Here is a 24040-nt window from a genome sequence, read left to right on the forward strand (position 1 = left end):
TCCCCCCGCTCTCATGCACACACACGTAGGGCTTTGGGAGGCGGGCTTATCAAGTTGGGTGTGGTGGAGGGGGCCATCTAAGTGGCCCCAATCACTGCACGCTTCAGTGGCTCGCCTCTCAGTCTTAATTGCACTTAGTCATCTAACACGACCAAATACATACAAACACACACGTCGGGGGGTCTTGGCGCGCTGTGTCGGGGGTGGGGCTGTTCAGGTGGATGAGACTGCTCGTTTGGCCTCACTCGCGGCACGGTGTGGTTACTGACCCTCAAATTGTAATCGCAAACAACATATACTCCATCAACACTCACGAGACGGAGGGGGGGGGGGGGAGGGCAATGGGGTCTTCTGCGCCCCCGTTTCCGGATTCCTTCTGGTGGGGGGTGGGGTGGGGGGGGGCTGTTGTTTTCCCGACAGGCCTGGGGTTTGGAGCGGCTGTGGTTTGGGGGGCTGTTGGCTCTGGGGGGTGCATATCTGTCTGCGGCGGTGGGGTGGGGGGGTGGGGGTGGCAGTTGTGGGTGGCGGGGGGTCCTGGATGTGGGGTTCGGTGTTCCCTTGCCTTCCGGGGGTGTCTCTCACAGGATGTGACAGTTGGATGACGCGGGAATGTGAGTGTGTTTGGGGTAGGATGGACTGTGTGTGTGTGTGTGTGTGTGTGTGTGTGTGTGTGTGTGTGTGATGAGAGTGTGTGAGTGTGCTTGTTAGCGTGTGCGTGAGAGTGTGTTGGAATGTGAGTGTGTGTGCGTTTGGTTTAGGGATGAGTGGTTGTGTGTGTGCATGTGTGCATGTGTGTGTGTCAGTATGAGTGAGTGGGTATGAGTGTTGGGTTGGGGCGGGGGGGAGTGAGGCGGGAGAGGACAGGGGGTGGGAGGGGTGGGCCGGGCGGTGGAAGGGGGGGTGGGTTCCGGGTGGGGGTCGTGGGGTGGGGGGGGGGGGGGGGGTGCCCTGGATCTCGGGGTGCGTGGCCGGAGCACTGGGGGGTGTACTGGCCTGGGGTGGGTAGCCGCCCGTGTGGGCTGGTTCTCCCGGGTGGGTCATGGCCCTCCACCCGGGGTGGGTGGTTGGCTCCTGGGCTCTTGGGCCTCGGGCTCTCGGCCCTGCCCGCCCCGGGCGTCCGGCGCCCGGGGTGGACCGGCTCCTGCCGGTCATGGCTCCGCGGGGCCCGGGCCCCGGGACTGCCGGGGTCCCCGGCCGGGGCTTTCCTCTGCCCCGTTTCTGGACTGGAGCGTGGGCGTCTGCCTGGGGGTCGGCTTGGATCCGGGCTCTGTGATGACCGCCGGCTGTCTGGGCTCTGAGGGCCTCTCTGGCCTGCTTCTGGCCTTCTCAGAGGTCAGAGGTCATATATGCATGATCACTATCACCATCACTGTCACCATCATATTCACATGATCACGTTGATCTTTAATCACTCTTCACACACTCGGTTACCTTGTCTTCTTGTGCTGGTTAGACTAATGGTGATCTGTAGCAGACCTCTCTTGATGCACGCCCCTAGTTTACTACTAGTTACGACTAGCTATATTCAAAAAAAAAAAAAAAAAGGGTTTGTGGTGTCCTTGCATTTCCTTCCTCCCCTACACCTCCTTTTATTTTTGTGGCCTGGTCTGTTCACTAATATGGTTCGGAAAAAAAAAAAAAAAAAAAAAATGTATGTATGGTTCTGTAATTTTCTGTGTTGATTGTCGGCTCTGTTTTGGTGTTGTCTAGATTGGGGGTTTGGGATTGTTCTCGGTTGCATGTGGTGCGTCGACAACACTGTTTTGTATTGTGACTTTGTACATAGGTTGTGCCCCCCCCCCCTTCCGTTCTCCCTCTCTTTATCTTCCTCTCTTTCTGTCCCTGCTCTCTGAGCATTTCCGTCCCGGTCCTGTCCGGCAGCCATGCCGGATGCCAGCTTTAAATAAAGGCAGCAGCAGGAGGAGACTCAGTCTCGTCCTGCTGCTAACATTAAAATCTGTCCGGATAGTAAAAGGCTACAATCATACAATATTGCACGCCCCAGCTGCCGAACAGGACAAGGGGAAAAAAAAAAAAAAAAAAAAAAAAAGGAGTGCTCGGAGAAAGTTTGTTTACTTCCAAAGCTGCCCTGCTACGGCTCCATCCCTCTGGCTCCAGAAACTCGCGGCGCACTCTGCCGACGTCATCCGAGCGCTGGGGCTGATGGGACTTGTAGTCAGAGGCCCAGAGTCGACCACTCAGTCCTGCGGAGCCTGCGGCGACACCGCCCCAGAGATGTTTTAACCCTCCAAATGGCTCTGCTAAATGTGCGGTCTGTATCCAACAAAGCTTTTGCGCTAAATGACTTCTTTGTCTCTCGAGGGCTGGATTTCCTGTTTCTGTGTGAGACCTGGCTCTCCACTGGTGAGAATACTTCATTTTCTGAGCTCTGCCCACCCAACTGCTGTTTCCTAAATTCTCCCCGAACATCAGGGAGAGGTGGAGGCCTCGCCTCCATCTTCAAGTCGTCTTTTCACTGTCGGCAGATCTCTCAGAATGGCTTTGCTAGCTTCGAACTGCAACTGTTTGAACTAAATCTGAATCCACCTTTTCTGTGTGCAGTGGTCTACCGTCCCCCCAAATTCAACAAGGACTTCATCTCGGACTTCACTGATTTTCTGTAAAATCTTTCAGCTGGAAAACAGACTAAATATAAGATCCAAACTGAAGCATACAGCAACAGTCTGAAACAACCAGAACATTGTAATTCAAACTAAAAGTAGAAAAACTTCACTTTAAATGTACTGTGCCATCTGAACTTTTGTAATAAGTTGTCACCCCATCATCTCTATATACTCCACCTTTCCTAAAGAAAACCGAAATGACCCCTCGATGTCGGTGTGAGTGGCGATGCCAGGCTGTCTATGTGTTTTTCTCCTGTGATGAATTGCTGACTGTGACAACTGTAATTCAATTTAGATAGAAGCAATGAAATCAACATGTCAAGGCATTGGCATTGGCATTGTGATGTGTTACATCGTAAATTCTAATTTATTTCGTGCCAACAGTGAAATAGAGGAAATAGTAATTTCGCAAAAAGTGTCTTTAAAACTCGTGTCTGGAGTTTCCATTCGTTTCCAATGCATGTATCATTTTTTTAACAGAGCTTAAATATGTTAGCCTGGTTCGATATTATATTACGATTTTTACCTCACATGTAATCCGCGAGCACAATTAAAGGCTTGGTAGCTCACGAAAGCAGTGGGAGGGCGGAACCTCAAGACGTTGGCTTAAAAAAACCTCTTTCTTTCAAAACTCCGGACACAAGCTTTAATTGAGGATTTTTTCTCTAACTGACAAAAAAATCCACTTATTTGCTGTCATATTAAATAAAAAAAATGATTGATTTCCATCTTACTCCTGATCACTGGAACGCACGTATGCCCACATCCATTGTCGCAGCATTTCTCATATTTGCGGCAGGGACTGTCATTGGTGCAACGGGTGAACGAGACATCATCACACATGTGTGGATTGTTGGCATAGGCTGGACCAGGGCAACGGCCAAGGTGAACTGAAAGGAAATCAAATCACCATGTTCAATGAGGTGGAAAAAATTGGCAAAACACTTTAATGTGCTTCAACAGAACATCACCAAGAAGATTCGGCCAAAAGTTAGGAAAAAACAACAGTCTGAAACAAGTGCAACATTACAATCCAAGCTGAAAACAGATACTCCATCTTCAATCTTACCATCCCAACTTTTATCATATGAGTTGTCGCCATTAAAATTCAATTTACTCAAATATCAAAAACATTGGTCTTTGTTGGTGGATAGTAGAGGTTAAGACACACTTACCTCTGTTTTGTTTAATTGACTTCGCATCCGAGCACCCAAGTGCAACCAGAATCAGGATCAATGCACAGACTGCAGGCAGATGTCCAGCCATGTCTCCACTTCCTGCACTCAACACTACAACTGTTGTTTGACCAAGATCTCTGGATATAGATATACTGTTGCAGAGCTGATCAGTTCAAGCAGTGGTCCTCAAACCAGTCCAGAATGAGCAACTGTGGCTGCTGGTTTTTGTTCCAACCAACCAAGAGCACACTGCACTCCACCTATTTCACCAAGTCCACAGGTGGACTCACTTGAGGAAATGGGTGGAGTCTTATGTGTTTGGCTGGAATCTAACCAAACAGGAGCACATCGGACTCCATCTGTAGAGTGACAAAACACCACAAGCGGCCGGGGGGAAAGCACCGTTAGCACTGGCTGGCCGTGCAGGCTGGCCGGGGACAGAGTGCCGTTTGCGACTGCTGTCAGCACTGAGCGGTGGCCCAGGGGACGCTTCCCTCCACGAACCCTCCAGCCTGTGAATCCCCGAAGAGAGCCAAGATACTGCTAGTTGCCGGCACGTTGCAGCCGCGGATGTTCCCGGTGTTGCTTGGGGACCTGGTCAAATGCATTAACACTGTAAATTCTAACAAGTCAATTGTACGAAATGATATGAAACACCATGGAAGCAGTTTACTGCAGAACATCACATGATCACACAATGCCACAGTCCTGGGCTCTCAGTCAGCCCCGCCCCTTGTCGCTCTCTGGACCCGCCCCCTCGCTGTCTTTTTTCGTCTCTGGCTCCAAAATTCCAACAAGTCAGCCTCCGAGGTTGCCTCATTTGATGATAACGGAAACAAACCGGTGACGTCATGAATGCGCTGTCCTCTTTTTTTTCCCCACAATCTATGTTCCTTCCACGGGCTGGTAGACAGTAGTACTGGAGTCTGAAGAAACCTGCTGAAATCAAAGCTTCTTTAAACATCCACCTGTCAAGTGTCCCCACAGATGTGTTTTTTGCAAGAAAAACCTGACAGACATGGAGGACTGAGGTGTAAAATGGAGTCAGACCAGTCACGTCCCCTTCATCAATGTCCACCAGGAAGAGCTGCTTATCATAGTCAAGCCACCCCACCCTCCTCCTCAGCAGCAGTCCTGTCTGCCCCTGAAGCCATCCACTGAAGGACAGCTCTGTTTTATCCTGCGACTGTCGAATCAGTCAAGTGTCACTTGTCGTCCAGCTCAGCCATGCTGATGCTGTTTGATCAGAAGTTCAAAGTGTTTGCCGCAATCATTTAAAATAATTTTGACATTTTATGAAGATATTGACAGAGCAGACCAAATGGCTGGAGAAACAGATGTTGTTTCTAACTCTGGAAAAGAGAGACCGTTATTCCAAAACCTTCAGCCTGCACTGCAGAGGCCTGATGACTGGACTATCATCAGCTCAAACTGGCGCCCATTTGAACCATTATTCTATAAACCAGCCCAATTTATGAACTCCTCACTAAACTCAAAACCATTGGTGCTGACAGGGCTGGCCCGGGCTTCAGAGGCGCCCTAGGCGAGCCCGAGACGAGCGCCCCTTGGGAGCGTGTTTTTCGAGCGGTCCCGACATTTGTTGAGCGGGGGGGGGGGGGGGGCGGTCGCGCTGAGGAACAATAAGGCTCTGGAGAACAATTTGCTGTCCTGTTGTCTGTCTTTCAGGCAACAAAACAAAACTGGATCTTTCAGCAAAGCAAACAGCATTTGTTTTGCAAGTTATATAAATCATAACAAAACATCCAATGTTGAGGCCCCTTCCTTCCCAAGAGGCTCAACATATTAGGAGGAAAGGGGTGCTCCTTAAAAGTTTTTTTTTTAAATTATTTGTGGCACAATTAAGGGAAGATTTTTTGTTCCTGTGGGAAAAAATAGATGGAAAACAAACGAACAATCAAAGAAATGATGGAATTCAAACCATCACTACAATAGGCTCTAATTTGACAGCGCAACTTGGCAGTTGATCAGCGGCGGAGGCAGCGCATTCCTATTTTCGACAGGCGCAGAAGAGGGTGTCTGGCCGGTCCGCTGCACTTGCGCCAAGATGGGCGTTGCGGTGCACCAGGGGGAGGGGTCGACAGAATCAGCTGGGCCAGTGAGAGTTTAGTGCAGAAGGTGTGAGCAGGCTGGGGAGCGGAGGATCTGATGACACTGACAGCTTGTCAGTGTCATGAAAGATGTACAGAATCACTCATGAAGCACATCATTGTTTTTATTATCTTCTTTAACTCCAGAACAGCCAAGACGGTCTGACAGACCGTTTGGGTTTTTGGAATTCAAATAAATCTGTTAAAAATGATTCCCCTGTCCTCTAATTCTTTGACTTTTCCTAAATATGTGTCTTGTATGTTTTTCTGAAGCAAATAAGGTCCTAACAATGACACAAATAATATTACAAAGCATTTATACCTCCAAAGGCCAACAGCGTCTCACAGACCGCTGATAAAAAAAGACGCACTTCACGGGGCTTTTTTTTTTTCTGTTATTGATTTGTTTTGGTTCATGCGCGCATCTGAACAGGGAGCCAGCTCTGACAGCAGACAATCAGACAGACGGCCAAAAATATCAACCAAATCCCAAAAGAAAGACGATAAAAACAGGCATAAATAAGAGATATAAGGTGGAAGAAGCTTTAGCAATGATGCAAGATGTAAGTGAGGGGGAATCGGATGGCGGAGACGTGTCGGACATCAGCGATCTTTACTGGAGTGAAGAGGAGGAAAGTTCTAAATCAGAGTCAGAACAGCCACGGGCCAAACAGCGAAAAAAAATTTAATCCTGCTGCCCCAAAAATGCCCGATCGACCTCCGGCTGCTGTACAGTCCAGCGTAGAACCTGCAGTGGCGCACGGAAGTGCTCACACGTCACCTCCAGGTATAGAGAATTACTGTAGGCTACTGTCAGTTTACAACTAAATAATTATAACATAAAATGGTGTTAAAAAATAAACTAATGTAATAAAATTCAACACAACAGTGAACATGGTAGTTGACAGCAGGAGCACTGCAGCGTCTCCAGAGGTGCCAGTTACAGATTCAGGTAAAATATTATATCCTCCATCAAAGTACAGCAAACCATGTATTTTTCGTTTCCAAAAATTAATTTTAGAACGAACATATTTTCTGAATAAATACCTTTGTCCTGTGGAGCCTGCAGTCCCAGAATCTAAAGAGCAGGATGAGGATGGGACGGTGTGGGAAGGTGTCCGTCCTGGTGCGCAGCCGGGGAGACTTATTTTACTAATTTTAAAATGTTCTTAATTATTATTGACGGTTAATAATACAACTTTTTTTATGTGTGTTGGTGTGTGTGTATGTTTATCAGGGAAACAAGTGCGCGGCGTGTCAGTGAGAGGTGACACTGCGCAAATGCGCACTGTAAAAAGTTAAATAAATTTTAAAACCTGATTTGAGGCATCAATAAAGCAGACATGAGGCATTAAAAGGTTTGCTGATCCTCTTGACTTAATATTTTGTTTATTTATCTTATTTTCGCGCTAGGTTTCCACTGCTGTCGATCTTCCTCAAGCAAAGAACCAACAAAAAAAAAAAAAAAAAAGAGAAAGAAAGAAAGAAAAGACAAAAGAAAAACAAACCACATGCGAAAATGGTTTCAAGTGGGTCAATGCACAATTCGGCCGGGCCCAGAGCAGGATATGTTGTCAATATAGAGTTGTGACACCAACTCTGTCATCATGAATGAGTCGAAAATGAGGGACTCTCCGCTTTGCTCTCCTCATTCATGCATGAACAGTCTCTATTTTGTGCTCGGAAGATCTCTCAGGTCATTTTGAACCGGCTTAAAAGAAATCCTTCATATGGAGAATCCGTCCGTTTGTCACTAGAGCTGACCAACACACTCCACGCAATGACAGCGGCTTCATTCAGTTGACCGATCTGATTAAAAAAATAAAATGAACATATTTCGGGTGCAGAACTATGTGGATCCCGCACGGCCGCATATGCATGCGTTGAACAGCATAAAAAGCAGGTGAATCATCATTTCTACCTGTGATTTTGAGGAGGAAACCCGCATGATGTCAGAAGTTATTTCACACCATCGGACCAAAACATGGTTCGGACAGTCTTGGGAGGGCTCTTAGTGTGTTTTATTGATCTTGCATCTTGTCACGATGCATTTGCTACAGCCATGCACCTGTCAGTTTGCCTTGTCTTTCTTTGTGAATGAATAGCGTCGTGGGTAAAAGCGCGCACTGTATGTAAAGACCTCGGCGGAGTCGGTCGGCACTCTGAAAGAAATATGAGCCTATAAATGCAGGGTGTCTGCATTTTTATTTCATTTGTCTGGCTCCACAGCTCTTCAAGAGATTATTTATTTTAAATTTACAGTCATATACATTGTTGCTTCACTATGGTTTAGTATTGAGGCCAGGAAATAAAATGTATTTCATCATGTTAATGTAGCAGTGTCCTTTGCTGCAGTGCATTTGACAAAAAGGAGAGGTGTTCATTTGATTGGTCAAATTACGCTCGGCTGAGTTAAACCCACTTTCTCTCCTCCCTCTTGCGCCACCTGCGCCAGTGGGCGGGATGGAGGCGTGACTGCGCCTGGTTCACGAAATTAGGACAATTTTTCTGGACACGCCCTGTTGACTTTATCCGCCGACGGTGAACTTTACGCTCGGCTGACAGCGGGCGGACTCGGCGCAGTCTACCAAGTTAGAGCCCAATGAGTTAAACCTGAATGTGCAGGTCATCTCATCTGAAAAGCTCGCACAGTGACTCTTTAAAGGCGCAAAGTAAATGTATCTCTTCTTCTCTGATTCAATCACTGGATAGCAGAGAGCCAGTTGAGCAGGTTGTTTTGCATTTCCTCTACTGTTGGGTGCATATGAAGGTCAGCATGTGCTTGTTCCTGCACACAACACTGCAACTGTTGTTTGAGCAAGATCTCTGGATATACTGTATATACTGTTGCAGAGCTGATCAGCTGGAGCAGTGGTCCTCAAACCAGCCCAGAATGAGCAGCTGTGGCTGCTGGTTTTTGTTTCAACCAAGCAAGAGCACACTACACTCTACCTATTTCACCAAGTCTACAGGTGGACTCACAGGTGGAAATAGGTGGAGTCTGATGTGCTCCTGTTTGCCTGGAATCTAACCAAGAGTCTAGGGTAGAGTCTAGTGTGTGCTTGCTTGGTTGAAACAAAAACCAGCAGCTCATTCTGGACTGGTTTTAGGACCACTGACAGTCACACTGTCTGATTATTGGTCAGAAAGAGGACAAAGCTCGCCAAAGTGGGGGCAGGTGTGTCCTGCAGGTTGAGTAGATGGTCCGGTTTGTTGACTCCTTCCTTCCACAGGCTGACCCTCAGGCTGGTAGACGGCAGTACTGGAGTCTGAAGAAACCTGCTGAAATCAAAGCTTCTTTAAACATCCACCTGACAAGTGTCCCTACAGTTGCGTTTTTTGCAAGAAAAACCTGCCAGACATGGAGGACAGAAGTGTACAATGGAGTCAGACCAGTCACATCCCCTTCATCAATGTCCACCAGGAAGAGCTGCTTATCATGTCAAGCCACCCCACCCTCCTCCTCAGCAGCAGCCTGTCTGCCCCTGAAGCCAACCACTCAAGGACAGCACTGTTTTATCCTGCCACTGTCCAATCAGTCAAGTGTCACTTGTTCTCATTTTGACATTGAGTGAAGATAATGACATGCCTGCATCAACCCAAATGGTTGGATAAATTGTTTCTGGCTCTGGAAAAGAGAGACCGTTATTCCAAAACCTTCAACCTGCACTGCAGAGGCCTGATGACTGGACTATCATCAGCTCAAACTGGCGTCAATTTAAACCAAGCACTGCTCACCACTATTCTATAAACCAACCCAATTAATGAACTCCTCACTAACCTCAAAACCATCAGTGCTGAAAGCAAAGAGCAGTGATCTCACCTATCAAGTGCTTTCTCTTGATACCAAGAAACAACACTGAACTTTAAATTGACCAATTTGCCTCAGGATTTCTTCAGGAACCTGTCAGTCCTCTGCATCTCTAACCTATGATGGACCTATCAGGAACAGAGATTGCTCCAAGCCAAGTCAACGATCCAAGATTATTTTTCAAGCCTGTTCAAAAAGGCTCTGAGAATGCTTTGCTGTCCTGCTGTCTCTCTTTCAGGCAACAAAACAAAACTGTATCTTTCAGGAAAAGCAAAACAGCATTTGTTTTGTAAGTTTAACAAGCCATAAAAAAACATTCAATGTTGAGGCCCCTTCCTTCCCAAGAGGCTCAACATACTGGGAGGAAATGGGTGCTGCTTAAAACTTTTAAATTATTTGTAATTATTTGTCATTATTATTAAGGGAATTTTTTTTTGTTCCTGTTGGGAACAAAAAAAAGAACTGGAAAACAAAGGAACAATCAAACAAATTATGTAAATTAAACCACCACTACAATAATTAAACCTTAATGTGCAGGTTAGCTAACCTGAAAAGCTCCCGTAGTGCCCCTTTAAAAGCACAAGCTCAATGTATCACTTCTTCTCTGATTCAACCACTGGATAGCAGAGAGCCAGTTGAGCAGGTTGTTTTGCATTTCCTCTACTGTTGGGTGCATATGAAGGTCAGCATAACAACAGCGCACCCTTGTTTATGCTGCTGAAACGGTTCAGGGAAATGATGATCATGTAGCGACTACATGTTGATAGAATACTTTTTTACTAAAAATACAACATTGATATAAAGTGAAGCTGGACATACAGTCTGTTGTATGTTTTCGAAAGTCATCTCATTCTCTTTACCAGAGTCAGGACAACCAGTGCTTTCCCCTCCTGGTGGGCTTCAGGGGCAGACAGGACTTCCAGAGATCAGGTGGTCAGCAAGCAACTGAGCAAAGAGCTGAGTCCTCATGATGCTGAAAGGGCAAGAAGGACAGTCAGGTGGATGAACCACGAGGATATGAGGGGGACGGACGGGGTGACAACCTGTTGGAGGTCAGAGAGGTAAGGGGGGGCCGGGTTCTGGATGGATTTCAAGGAGTACAGGAAGACTTTGTATGTAATGTGTGTCTTCGCCAGGAGAAGGTGGGGTTGCAGCCTTCGATCTGTTTGTGGTTTAAGTTGGGTAAGGATTAATAGGCATCAGGTCAAAAGTAGCAGCTTTCAGACTCCACACTGCACAGCTTTTGCCCTTTGACTGTAAAGCAGGATTGCTGCTGCTGAGAAGGGTGGGGTGGTTCGGCTATGATGAGCAGCTCTTCCTGATGGCCATTGTTGAACTTAACTTGAGGGGATTTAACTGGTCTGACTCCATTTTACACCTCTGTCCTCCATGCCTGGCAGGTTTGTCTCATCAAACACAACTGGGGAAACACCAATCAGTTGGATGTTTTTGAAGAACCTTTTTTTAACAGATTCATTAGGCTTCAGTACCGAGGTCTACCTGCCTGCGGGTCAACCTGAGGAAGGAAAGAGTCACTGAACAGGACCACCTACTCAACCTGAAGGACACGTCTTTGAAAGCCTGAAGCAGATAGGGAAATTTCTCCTGTCACGCTCACAGAGAGAGTTTTCAAACTTCCCCCAACTTTAGAGGGCTTTGTTGTCTTCTTGACCAATATTAAGTGTAATAGGAGGAGCAGACCAAGCCTCCAACCGGACTGTTCTGCAAGAATATATATATCCACAGATTTTTGCACGAACAGCTGTATTCTTGAGTGCAGGAATTGGAGACATGGACGGACATCTGCCTGCAGTCTGTGCATTGATCCTGATTCAGAGTGCAAAGTCAGTTGAAGGGAACAGAGGCAAGTGCATCTTCACTCTATTGTCCGCCAACAACAATCAATGTTTTGTGGGTTTGTTTTTTTTTTTGTTTGTTTTTTTTAATGTTAAGTGATTTTCTACTTTAGCCTAACTTTCCATATTGCATGTTTTCATTCAATTTAAAAATTCCATCCATGAGCATTGAAAAGGCTTTGCTGTGTCCCAGGAGACAACGTCCATGCTCTCATGACTTTGAATGTTCCAGTAACTGGAAGGGCTGCAATAATCATTGTTGACGTGTGTGTGTACCGTGCCACATGGAGCCGAGTTACTTGATATGAAAACTCAAGAGATGATTTTTTTCAACTTTTTTTTTGATTCTTTCAAGGACTTTTTTAAGTGTAAGTTTTGTTTTTCTTCTCTTTTTCAGCACTTGGTTTCTTTTTGGGTTGATATCTGTCAAACAAAGTTGGAAGTGAAGAAAAAGTCAACAAGACAACTGGCTGCTGTTCCTGCAGTGTGCCCTGCTGATTCAACAGTCTTCAATCACACTGAATCCTACATCCTTGGGTGTAGTTTTTGGGTTTATTTCATGCCAAAACATATCAAGATTTAAAAAAATGGTGACACCATATTTTTTAATGACTTTCAACTTGATCAACTGTGCACTTTGGTACACATTTGATCACCGTTATAAACACATTTTAATCTTTGTATGATTGATCCTTTGTCAAATACTGGTAACTGTTGCTTTGTCTAAATCTCTTCTTTATCAGCAAATAAAATTATTCAAGTGCAACACAACATGCTCTGTGTTTGTCATGCATATTCACAATGAAATCAATATCATATATGAATATTTTTTCATAATACTGGACATCTATCTTTTTGATTTTCTTTCACACTTCTCAATATACTCTGAGTGTTACAGATAGAAATAAAGAAAGTATCCAAAGCCTGAATAAAGTCTTTGCTGCATGTCAGTAAAGTTTTAAACAACTCCATTTGTCAATGTGCATGGTGCCATCAAATGAGTCGCCCTTGAAGTGGCCGACATAAATTTAATGTCCAGGTTCTTATGGAGCTGTACATGGCTAACTTTTAATAAGTTCAGTGACACAGAAACATAATGAACACTCTCTCTATCAGTCAATAAGCTCAATAAACACAATGCCAGAAGGTGACATGAAAAAAAAAATCATGAACAGTGAAAATGTCAAGTGTTATTTCAACCTGACCCTCAACACTGTGATATTTTGATAATCAAGTTTTTTGTTAGAGTTTTAATGTTAAGTGGGTTTCTACTTAAGCCCAAATTTAATTCAGGGTTAGAGTTTGTCAACCCATGTAAGCAAGACATATTATAAAAGTTAAGATTGAAGATAGAATTGAAGGTAAAACATTGCTGTTTTTAGCTTGGATTACATCGTTCTACTTGTTTCAGGTTGTTGTTGTTTCTTGTCTTTGGCTGAATCTTCTTGGTCAAGTTCTGTTGAAGAACATTATTGTGATTTGTAAGTTTGTTCTGTTCCAGCTCATTGAAGATGAAGATTTCTTTTTCCTTTCAGATCTACCTGGTTTTTGCTCTCCCTATCAGAAGAATGCACGCGTCTGTGCCAACACTGACGCTGCCGGTTGCTCCAACAGCAATGACTGCAAGGAATATGAGAGATGCTGTCACAATGGATGTGCACGTGTTTGCATGCCAGTGACTTGAGGTAAGATGGAAATCAAATCTGTGCTGTGGTTACTTGATAAATGAGTTGATTTTGCTGATTAAACTTGTTTAAATCCTGTACATCGAATTACACAGAGATTAGAGGCCACAGCATTAAAAGAAAAAAAAAAGCAGTTGTGGATTGTGGCAGACTGGATGATGCTGGGTTGTGAACAGTCCAAAATTGTTCCACCATCTGAGGGTTTGCACGTAGTACGCATTCATCCGTGACTAGCTCGGGGGGAGTGAGGGGTTTAGACTAATGGCGATCTGTAGTAGGCCTCTCCTGATGCTCTGGTGTAATTTCATACCTGAATCCTCAGTTTGTACGCTCCAGTTTACTACCAGTTATATTCTCCAAAAAAAGTTCGTAGGATGCCGTCTGTCATACCTTTATGTAAGTGCAATAGCTGATTGCTTGGAGTTAAAACAAACACACAAAAAAGATTGTCATATCTTTGTACTCTCTTCCCTTCACCCCCCTTTTGTTGTTGTTGGCTTGTTTTTTCACTTTCTCTCCCCCTGTCAGGTCCAGCAATATTATGTATCAGTACTCAAAATAAATAAAATAAATATATTTAAAAAAAGCGTATTAACAAGAGGAGCTTTACACCTATAAGCTGCCAGACTGCTGATTCCATGTACAGGACAGGTTAAAAAAAATGTTGAGCGCTCCTATGTCACCACCTAGTGTTATAATACAGTCATTACAAGGCAATTTTACAGATAAACAAAATTCATATGAGCATGCCGAAGAAAGCAACTCATATTTGACCATATTCTTCTTCTTCTGTGTCTCAGTTACTGATTGATATGCTCTTTATTGTCCCTGAATGTAGCAGGAAATCTTAGTAGACAGATGAAATTCAGGAAAAAAAAAAAAGTAGTGCCCCTAAATTGTGTGGACGCGCCCCTGTTGTGACGATATTAATTAATGTCGAGATGAAAAACAGGCACATTGTGATCCCCAAAGCGCCTCCTCTCGCTGCGGTTCACTGTCATTTGAAAAGTGCCGCTCTGTGCGTCACGGCGCTGCGCCTCGCGCTCGCGCTCGCGCTCACGCTCCGTCACACCGCCGCGCTCCGGTGAGGCGGCGCGCCGCTCTCTCGCCTCTGTTGACACTGGACGGATATGCGGCGATGCCCTTGCGTGTGAAAGCGTCTGCAGCGGTTTTGCGGCAGCGGAGAGCTTTCGCCTCGAGTGGGAGATTAGGAGGAGGAGCGCGAGCGGCCGTCGTTTGGGGGGGGGGGGAAACAAACAAATAAATAAATAAATAAATAAGTAAAAACGCGATCTTTCGGTGCGTCGCGGCCGCTCGGTGGTCGCGGCCCGTCGATCCTCAGAGGGAGCCGGGGGCTGGATTTGACCGGTCGCAGGGATGTGCTGGTGAGTCTGCCGCAGCGTGCAGCCTGGGAAAAAGCCTTTGTGTGTTCGGAGAGCTCCATCACTGCCGCTGATTGCCTGAGCAGGCCCGGCGGTGGACGCTGATGGCTAATCACTGGCTGCTGTTTATCTTCTTCTTCATATCTCTCTTTCTCTCTTTTTAAAGATGTAAATTGTCGGCAAAGTCTCGCATCGTCTCCACAGATGATCCAGAGGCGCGCGCCTCGCTATTGCATGTAATTATTGCTACCATCGGGGGAAACTGTGATGCTGGATTAATTTGATCCGCAGGCATCAGCCTCGCTTCCATACACTCCCACTTTGAAATATCACTGCTGAAAATAAGCCTTTCTAAATAAAGAAACAAGCGTGGCATCTTCTAGCCGCTTGTCATTCCTCGTCTTATTTTAGCACAGCGTCTACTACACTCAGAAACAAATCATCTGCGGCACTGTGTGTCTTCTTCCTCATAGAAAGATCGATGATGAAAGGAGGGAGAGAGGGAGGAAAGTGGAGTGAGCACTTCCTGCTCCAGCATAGGATCTAATCAGACTCCTGCAAAACCAGGTATCCTCCATCCAGACAAATGCAATATTAATGAAGAGATTAGCTGTGAGTTTGATAGTCTGAATCTCTCTCCTCAGTGACATCAGTGGCCAGGAGGTGATGGCCGAGCGTCCCCGCGACTCCCGGTCCCTTCAGATGGATGCCCACCTCCTGCACGCCTGAGCCAGCACTCCGTGCTGCGTCCTCCCCTTCCTCTCCCTCCGCCTCTCCTTCCTCATTTCACACCTCTTCCTCCCTTTGCTCCGACCCCTCGACCTCTCCGCCCTCCTCCCCATCCGCTTTTCCCACCCGGGCCTTCGCTGCTCCTCCAGTTCCTCCATCATGGCCTGCTTCGGGCGCTCTCTGGACTCCCACTGCACGTTGGCCCTGCTGGTCGGCTTCCAGTTTGCCTTTGTGCTGTACTTCTCCCTCGGGGGCTTCAGGGGCCTGGTGTCCGTCCTGGTGCACACCACCGACTCCGAGTTCGACTACTCCCGACCTCACGACGTCTACACCAACCTCAGCCATCTGGGCGCGCCGCCTCCCCCACCCCGCAACTCTGGGACCGGCCCCCCCGCCACAGGACCGCCGCTGAGAGATTGCCAGATTCCATCTCCACTGCTGGGTGAGATTTCAAATATCAGTTGCAGTGAATGTTGTGAATATGTAGAACTCCACTGAGATATGTCCTCTTCCTCCAGTCGGACCCGTCTCTGTCCACCTCTCCTCGCCTCTGTCCCTGGAGGAGATCAGACAGAGGAACCCGCTGGTGCTGCCCGGCGGGCGCTACCGGCCCCCGGACTGCGAGCCGCGCCACCACACAGCGATCGTGGTGCCATACAGGAACCGGCAGACCCACCTCCGCGCTCTGCTCTACCACCTCCACCCCTTCCTGCAGAGACAGCAGATCCACTACAGCATTTACATAGTGCAGCAGGTCAGCCTGTGTGTTCGTGTCGGCGTCCGCGGACTTGCAGGCTGCTTTCAGCTGTTTCGCCAGTGCGGCTGTGAAATGCTTCCTTTTGTCTGTCTCCCTGAGCAAAAAGCACGTTGGTATATTTCTGATTTAATAGTTGTTCTTTATTCCACGTCTTTTAAGTTTGCCTACTTACATAATGAATTACAGCCATGGAACTTCCACACCAGTCAGATTCAATGTGTATGAAGTAAAGATCCTGATTATCTGGCCACAAATTATACTTGACTTCTTTTATCTGATTTTATTGCACTGTGATATAGTTGTGTTTTTCATACAGAGTTTGTGAGATATGTGTCAAGCAGAAACTCATAGACGAACAAAAACTTCCAAAACAAATCTCACTGGATGAAAAAAGAAAAGTTCACAGAAGTCAAAGTTACAAATTAGGTTGCAAATTAAGGCGATAAGAATTGAAGCGTTTCAATTTCCTGTGATAAAAGACAGAAACGAAAACGACACAGACTCACATCAAAATTAAGCACACTTCATGAATTCAGCCAGAAAGAGGAAAAACTAAACAGCGAGAGCAATTCGAGGACAGATGACGATACTGTGAAAGACAAAAACCCCAAATATGCAGACAATGTTTATGCTTTGATTCTCACAGTAAGTACATGAAATCTGAATGATACCTATGGAAATAGTTGATTATACTCAAATCATGAAAGATAATATGAATGTTTTTAGATCTTATTTGAGTGAGTCACTTATGCAAATAATAATATTGGATATTAATTCATTAGTGGAAAGACTGTTCAGACTCTAATCTCAGGCTACAGTGTTGCAGAATATTACCACGAACGATTTCCCCTAAAATCCTGTCCTCATCATGTGCTGTATTTGTTTGCAGATCAGTACTTTAATATCCTCATGAATAAATCGAATAAATCTTTTTTTTTTTTGCTTGAGTGGGGGAATGGCACCTTTAACCGAGCCAAGCTGCTGAACGTGGGTGTGCGGGAGGCCCTCCGAGACGAGGACTGGAGCTGCATCTTCCTGCACGACGTCGACTTGCTGCCCGAGAACGACCACAACACCTACACCTGCCACAAGCAGTTCCCCACACACCTGTCGGTGGCCATGGACAAATTCAGATACAGGTAGCGGGAATGGCGAGGGGCGAGTGGCTTCCTGCAGCGTCGCACATCATGTCTTTGAGCTCGTGTGTGGTGTGACCCTTCCAGGCTGCCGTACCCGCAGTATTTTGGTGGGGTCTCTGCAGTCACGCCAGACCAGTACATGAAGATGAATGGCTTTCCGAATCAGTACTGGGGCTGGGGTGGAGAGGACGACGACATCGCTGCCAGGTAAAGCGGCCGCTTCATGCATGATGAGTAAATGCACGTGTTTTCAGTGTTCATCATTCAGCTTCTCTCTTCTTCTGCGTTTTCATTTTTTGCTTTGAATCATTCATATTTTTGCCTCTCATGTTTGGTTTCTTTACTACATGTGTTTCTTTGACTTCCATTTCTCATGTCCTAACATCATCTTTCGTCTCACTGTCTCCTCCCGTCGCTGTGGCTTTGCTTTATGTCTCTTGGAGTGGGCTCATCTTGGTACGTTTGCATGGAGCAGATTGCAGATTTGGACTGGGCGGCATGCTTTAGAGCTTTTGAGGCCGTTTTGAAGATTCTTCTTATTTCTGTGCTGGTCCCCTCTCTCTACTCTCTGGCTTTTTTAGCATTTGGCCATCTGCTATGAAAGGCACTTGAATGCAACAAAGACCTTCTAAAGATTAATAAAAGAGCTTGCACTAATTTCCAGAAGAAACACAGGAATACTTCTATATACTTTTTAGCACTCTGCCTTCTGAGCATGATGTTTGCAAATTCAAAATTCGTCAAATCCAGAACGTTCACGGCAATAGTTACTTAATGTTTTGATCAATATAGATAACTGGTGTGAAACGCAAGCAAGAGATGGAAAAAGGGAACCACAGTCTGTTCACCACCTGTAGACTGTAAAGTACGTCTTCAAATCATTATTATGCTTTTACTCTGTTTTTGTTATCTGCTGTTTTCAAGCATAGTCCTTAGACAAATCTGGTGTTTATAGATAGTGATGCTTAATTTTACAGCTTTCTGCTCTGGAATTTGTGACTGAGAGGCTGCAGTTTCTTCTAACTTTACTGTTGCTCTTGCCAATGCAGAGTGCGTCTGTCTGGCATGAAGATCATGCGCCCCCCGGTGGCCATCGGTCATTACAAGATGATAAAACACAAAGGAGACAGAGGGAACGAGCAAAATCCTCGAAGGTAAGTATGACAACACCCACGGTCCATTGATCCATCAACCTCCTTTATCCAAGTTGTCGATCATTCTTAGCTGACTGGTTGAAATCAGGATCGACCCTGGAGGGGTCGCAGGTTCATCACAGGGGCAATTTTAGAGTCACTAATTAACTTCAACAGCATTTTTTTCCCTCTGGTTCGGATTTCCTGGTGGATCTGCCCTTTATTTCAACTGCGACATTTCATTTAGCAATAAAAACTTCAGTCACTCTTCTGCCATTGCTCTGATGGTTTGCAGCAATCAGTGTCGTCCTCTTTTCTCCGAGCCTGTTATATACTCACCTCTTGTGTACTAACTTTTCACAGAAATATTTCCTTTCATTTTCTTGTTGACTCATGATTTGTGCCGACTCTGCAGTTTTCCTCGGCTCACTCAGCAGTGCCAACAGTTTCCACTGCCTCCAACAGCGTGCTCACATTTCTTGATTTATTAAATCTCACACATAATCAAGGCTAATCTGGTGCGTTAGTGTCTGTAGCACTTCAGTAACTTTTGTGGACAGATCATGTTTCATGTTTGACAACTAAATGCACACTGACGTCTGACTGGTTTATCTTGATATGTCCGGAGAGTCTGGGAGGCCGACAACCACACACACTGACAATACACCAGTTTAGGGTCGTTGAGAAATGTCCAGAAACTATAATATTGTTTTTGTCATTATAGATTTGACCTCCTGAAAAGGACCAGACTCAACTGGCGCTCCGATGGCCTGAACTCTTTGACCTATGAGCTTCTTTCCAAAGAGCTGGAGCCGCTCTACACCAACCTGACCGTCGACATTGGCGAAGACCCCCGCCTCCCGCCGGGAAAGCTCCCTTTTCTTGTGAAAGCGACGACCTCGGTCCACCAGCGTAGCACCAGCATGACCGGAGAAAGGTCCAAGCAGGAGAAGAGACCGGAACGAGCTGTGGCGGCAAATACGACTGTGGCCAAATCTGATGCGGCCCGGACAAAGACAGCCAATCAGATGACACAGCAGAAAACAGGAGTCATGAAATAAGATGGGGTGCGTCATAATAGGAAGGCATCGCATCAGTAGCATAAAAAGGCTTTCCTCTTCATTTTGATGTGAAAATCAGAATGAAAGGCAGCAGTGGGCGTCTGTTGTGCTGTGGGACAGCGAGTGCAGCGGCTTTGGGTGCTATCTGCAGGTTCAGGATGGGTCTGGAAGGAACCGGACAAAAAGGCCAGGTTTGTCTCCAGTCAGAAATACAGCCGAGTCACTTCCATGTGGCTCTTCCGACTGAGGCGGACGCCCCCATCTGACCAGGACGAGTTAGCTATATGTGCATGTTGAGGTCCAAACTGAAAAATTAGACGTGAAAACTGTGAACCTCGGCACACGGGCGTCACAAGTTACACAAGCAACTTATTTGCTTCAAAGGCAGACCCGCAACTCCATCCCGTCTGCTCCCCCCTGAACACTGCTGCTGTCTGTCCACCCCACCCCACGGTGGGTTCGTGTTTCTGTGCCTTCTCTCTTTTATGCGCGTTTTATAGACAGGCGTAGTCGCTTTTAGACTCTGACCTGGGCTGAGTTTTCCTTCTCCTTCAGAAAGCAGGGAGGATAAAGCTAATCCTGGATCGGAACAAAGTATTTATTCCAGGACTGCCGTTTTATATCCGTGTGCATTGATTAAGCGCTGACCAACTCCATAGTTACTGCACAATTCTAGAGTTTATATTTCTATAGAGAGACTTCTTTATTTGTTTACTGTTTCGGTTCGACTCGTCTTTCCTTACAGTCTGGTGCCTCACTCTGACATTTAGTTCATAGACAATCAGGTTGTATGGAAAAAGTAACTCTGTATCCAACCACATAACTAAATGAGAATATATTATCATGACTGTCTTGATGCCTGTCCGATAAACATAGACTTGGCATGATTGTTGTTGTCTAGTCTGACTATACTGTTGATGCACAGATAGACCTATGCTTCTGATATTACCTGTGATTCTATTGTTTTTTTTTTTTGGTTTTTTTCTGTCGTCTTCTTTTTTAGGTCAGTCAGGTATGAAGAAAAAGAAAACTTGCAGACATTACTGTAGAAGGGTGACGACATATTTTTGCCAGTTTAGGATCGTTTGTGACTGAATGGAACAACAAAGCACTGTGCTTAGATTAAGGTCAGCTTTCAGCCAGGAGGTCGGATGTCTCCATAGAGCTTCTTTCACTGTATTCCTCAAGACCTCATTGCTTTTGTCGGTGTTCGGTGAAGCGCGAGGACACATATAGTCCATTTAAAGTGAGGGCTACCATACCATGACATGTATGTAGGTCATTTTTGTTGATCAGAAGTCAACCTCATTTATCAGACATTCATGTTTTGCTTTGCTTTTTTTTTAATTCAGATTATATCAACCATTCAGAATGTATCACTTGAGTTTTTCATTCTCATTTCTGAAGTAAGAGTTTAAACAGGTGCAAATGAGTCTCATCACTTGTAGATGGTTGTATCTCTTGCTGCTATTTGACTAGGAAAACTGTACAAGTAAATATATCTTAAAACGACATACTGTAAGACTAAGTTGTTCACATCAGCAGGTAATGTATGACTTAATTTGAATGTATTTATTTTATTGGTTAATTCATTGAGTCGAGGCGACTGTGCAGATTTTGAAAGTCAGCTTGCAGGCGCAGATGTGCGTCAGGTTCAAACACGCTCTCGTCCTTTCCTAGCATTTCTCCACGTTTGTTTTGGTCCAGTGTGACTGCAGCACTGAAAGGTGTGCTGCTGGGTTTACATGTGAGCACCCTCAAGTGGCTCGTCCTGGCATACAACTCCAGCGAAGAGGAGCCCAAGACTGAATGGGATCTGCAGTGTTGTGACATGAATGTTAATCGATAACGTTCGCCATTCACAGACCTCAGCCAATCAGATCTTTGCGTGGCGGGCTTTTCATGTGCGTAGTACCCCACCATTGATCCTGCCAGCTTAAAGGAGACGAGCAAACTCTCAGAATTTCAACTGGCAAGTAGAAACACACAAACAAAAAGACGAAGTGTACAGTGTTTTTATGAATGAGGAGGAACCTTTGTTTTTATTGAAATGTTGTGTTGAACTAAAAACACGGTATAAACATATTATCAGGATACATAGAGAGACAATAAGGCCTAATTTTGTAGCTTCACACAACATAAGTATTTGATTGCTCACAAGTAGATATTATCCTCCATTAATCATATTGCCTGGGACAATGCCTGTATGAAATGAGACAGTGACTCACTGAAAGCTTTTAAGAACATTATATAATCTCAGATTAATCAGCAAACTGTGTGCTTACCTGGAGATTGTTCTATATTTAATACATAGGCTAGTTTTTATAAAGGACGTCTTTACATAAGTGGAACAATATATTATGTATTTGAATGCAAAGTCAGTGAACAGGATTAGAAATGTATGGTAATATTTTTATTCTATTCAAGTGTATATTTGCTTATTCTGCAGCCATAAACACTTCACCTTTCAAAGTGTTACTGTTTACGGATGAAGAAGTAAATTGAATAACATTTTTTTTTCTTTTGAAGGACGTTGTCATCATTTTTAGGTTGCCTTATTTCCTGATCTTATCTCGAGGGTGAGAGATTGTGTGCACTTGTGTTTCCACTGAGCGGAGTCAGCTGAAAGGGTAACAGAACTATTCCAGCATTGTGACAGAAAGCAAATAAGTATACCAATAAAAAAACATATGATCAAAAACATACTCTTTTTCCATGTTTCCTCTCATCACATCAGTGGGAGCAACTATATGCGGCGACATACTGAACGCCATAAACATGCTATAAATACACGTCAGTGGCGTCGATGATGCATTTCGCCTCCCTGACGCTGCAGCCTCTTAATGAAGATGGCTTTTAGCGTTTTGATTAATGCCGCTACAGCTCGAACATTACAGAGATCAGACGCTCATATGAGCTGATTATCAGTCATATATCACCATCCTACACATACTGTGGCCTAATCTGAACACACGGCTAACCTGTTACATCACGCTGTGCATCTCGGGCTTCTGTGCCACTATGTGGACATCAAGAGCGGGATTAAAAAGTTGAATATGAGATCATACCTATAAATAGACAGTAACCCCCCAGCTCTGTATGTTCGATCTGTTTCATAATCTAAAATGCTGCATGACTCACCAGGAGAGGGCGAAACACAAACTCAAAAGTGCACGACAAAAAAAAAAAAAGAGCACCTTACAGCCAGCCTCAGTGCTGCAGCGGCTACGGACAGAAGAACCACATCTCCTCAACAAAATGTGGGTTTTAACAGCCACCAAGCACGACTACGGTACTGAAGACCCGCTGCTGACGCAGCTCGGCTCACCTATTGGATAATACTGGAGGGTTTTCATGTGATTCCAGCTACTCCTGCATGCCAGGATTTGTTCAACATTCACTGTGAAAACTGATTCACTATATTCTCTCAGCAGCACATAATTAGAAAGATTTAACCAATGAAGGGTTAATATCGTCTGTTTGAAGTCAACACACCTGACCGTCTCCTGCGACGCCGTCGTGCCGTGATGGCAGCAGTGACAGGCTAGTTTGCACTTTCCCTCCAGAGGACTGACACACTGGCCCGCTGAAGTGACCGCGGCAGGCAGACGAGGAGGGCTGAGGCAGCCTTTAGTCATCTCCTGTTAGTGCGTGGCCTAAAAGACGGCGCTGACCTCTCACACCCTTGGCGGTCCTCTAGCCTTAGCGCAAACGCGCACGTCACTCAAGTCATGCCCAGCGTATGATGATGCACAGTGTCCTCAAAAACATTGCTGAGGGATGTAAATAAATCTCAGTAATCTCCTTTTCACTGAAACGGCTGTTTTAGGGCATCTTTTGCTGACAAGGAAATGCACAATTTATCTATCTATCTATCTATCTATCTATCTATTCTGTCTTTTAGTCTGTCTATCTCCAGGTGTTAAAGTTTTGGAGCTAATTCGATTTAAGTCCGTTCAAAATCAATCTGTTTTGGATGATCTATGACAAAGATCAAGGATTTATTGTAATTTAAGAGTTTTAGGCTCAGTAATAAAAACAGAAACTCTACAGTCGCTCTTTACTTTGAGCCGTTGCCACACATGGATGGGAAAATGTACCACGATAGTAGGTCACAACAATATTTGGTTATATAACCACTCTTAATGTTCTGTTCTGAAAATCATCTCATCATTGGATGTGGGAGAGAAATAATAAATGAAGGATAGAAATGACTAAATGGGAGGATGTAAAGTTGCTGAGGGCTCTCACGCATGGGGGGCCAAATAATGAGAAGGAAGCGGGATCAGTGATCGGGGTCGCTGGGGTTGACCCCTGATTCCCGTCTTATCTCACGGCTGCTCAGCTGCTCCTGTCATCCATATTTGCAGCCTCAGTGGACAATTTCCACAGCCGCGGGCCCTCTCAGTGCTCACAACACATCAAGTGAATTAATTCTGTGGCAGAGCACTGGAGATCTAGGTCATCCAGTCATGGCTGTGTGTAAGTGTGTGTGTGTGCGTGTGTGTTTCCTGAAGCCACCTTAAGACATGTCAACATCCGCCTATTCTCCAACACAACCTGACCTTGACATACCC

The 24040-nt window shown here is 45.3% G+C and overlaps 1 protein-coding gene and 1 long non-coding RNA gene across 2 annotated transcripts in view; one reads left to right on the forward strand and one right to left on the reverse strand.

Annotated features, from left to right (window-relative positions):
- Nucleotides 1–4061, reverse strand: part of LOC115408102 (uncharacterized) — a 93918-nt gene extending 89857 nt beyond the window's left edge. The window contains exons 1-2 of the long non-coding RNA XR_003933728.1: nucleotides 3800–4061; nucleotides 3359–3514 (exon numbers count right to left, since the gene is read on the reverse strand). This is a non-coding gene — a long non-coding RNA (uncharacterized LOC115408102). The remainder of the gene's footprint in view (nucleotides 1–3358; nucleotides 3515–3799) is intronic.
- Nucleotides 4062–14346: 10285 nt separating this feature from the next.
- Nucleotides 14347–21811, forward strand: LOC115408096 (beta-1,4-galactosyltransferase 3). Its single transcript, XM_030118694.1, is given in 9 exon segments — nucleotides 14347–14647; nucleotides 15118–15211; nucleotides 15289–15452; nucleotides 15455–15815; nucleotides 15892–16127; nucleotides 17079–17269; nucleotides 17354–17476; nucleotides 18319–18423; nucleotides 19127–21811. Coding segments are annotated over 7 exon segments (1455 nt in total). The 5' UTR covers nucleotides 14347–14647; nucleotides 15118–15211; nucleotides 15289–15350; the 3' UTR covers nucleotides 19464–21811.
- The last annotated feature ends 2229 nt before the right edge of the window (nucleotides 21812–24040 follow it).

Source organism: Salarias fasciatus, chromosome 20 (assembly GCF_902148845.1).
Source record: "Salarias fasciatus chromosome 20, fSalaFa1.1, whole genome shotgun sequence".
NCBI classification, from domain to species: Eukaryota; Metazoa; Chordata; class Actinopteri; order Blenniiformes; family Blenniidae; genus Salarias; species Salarias fasciatus.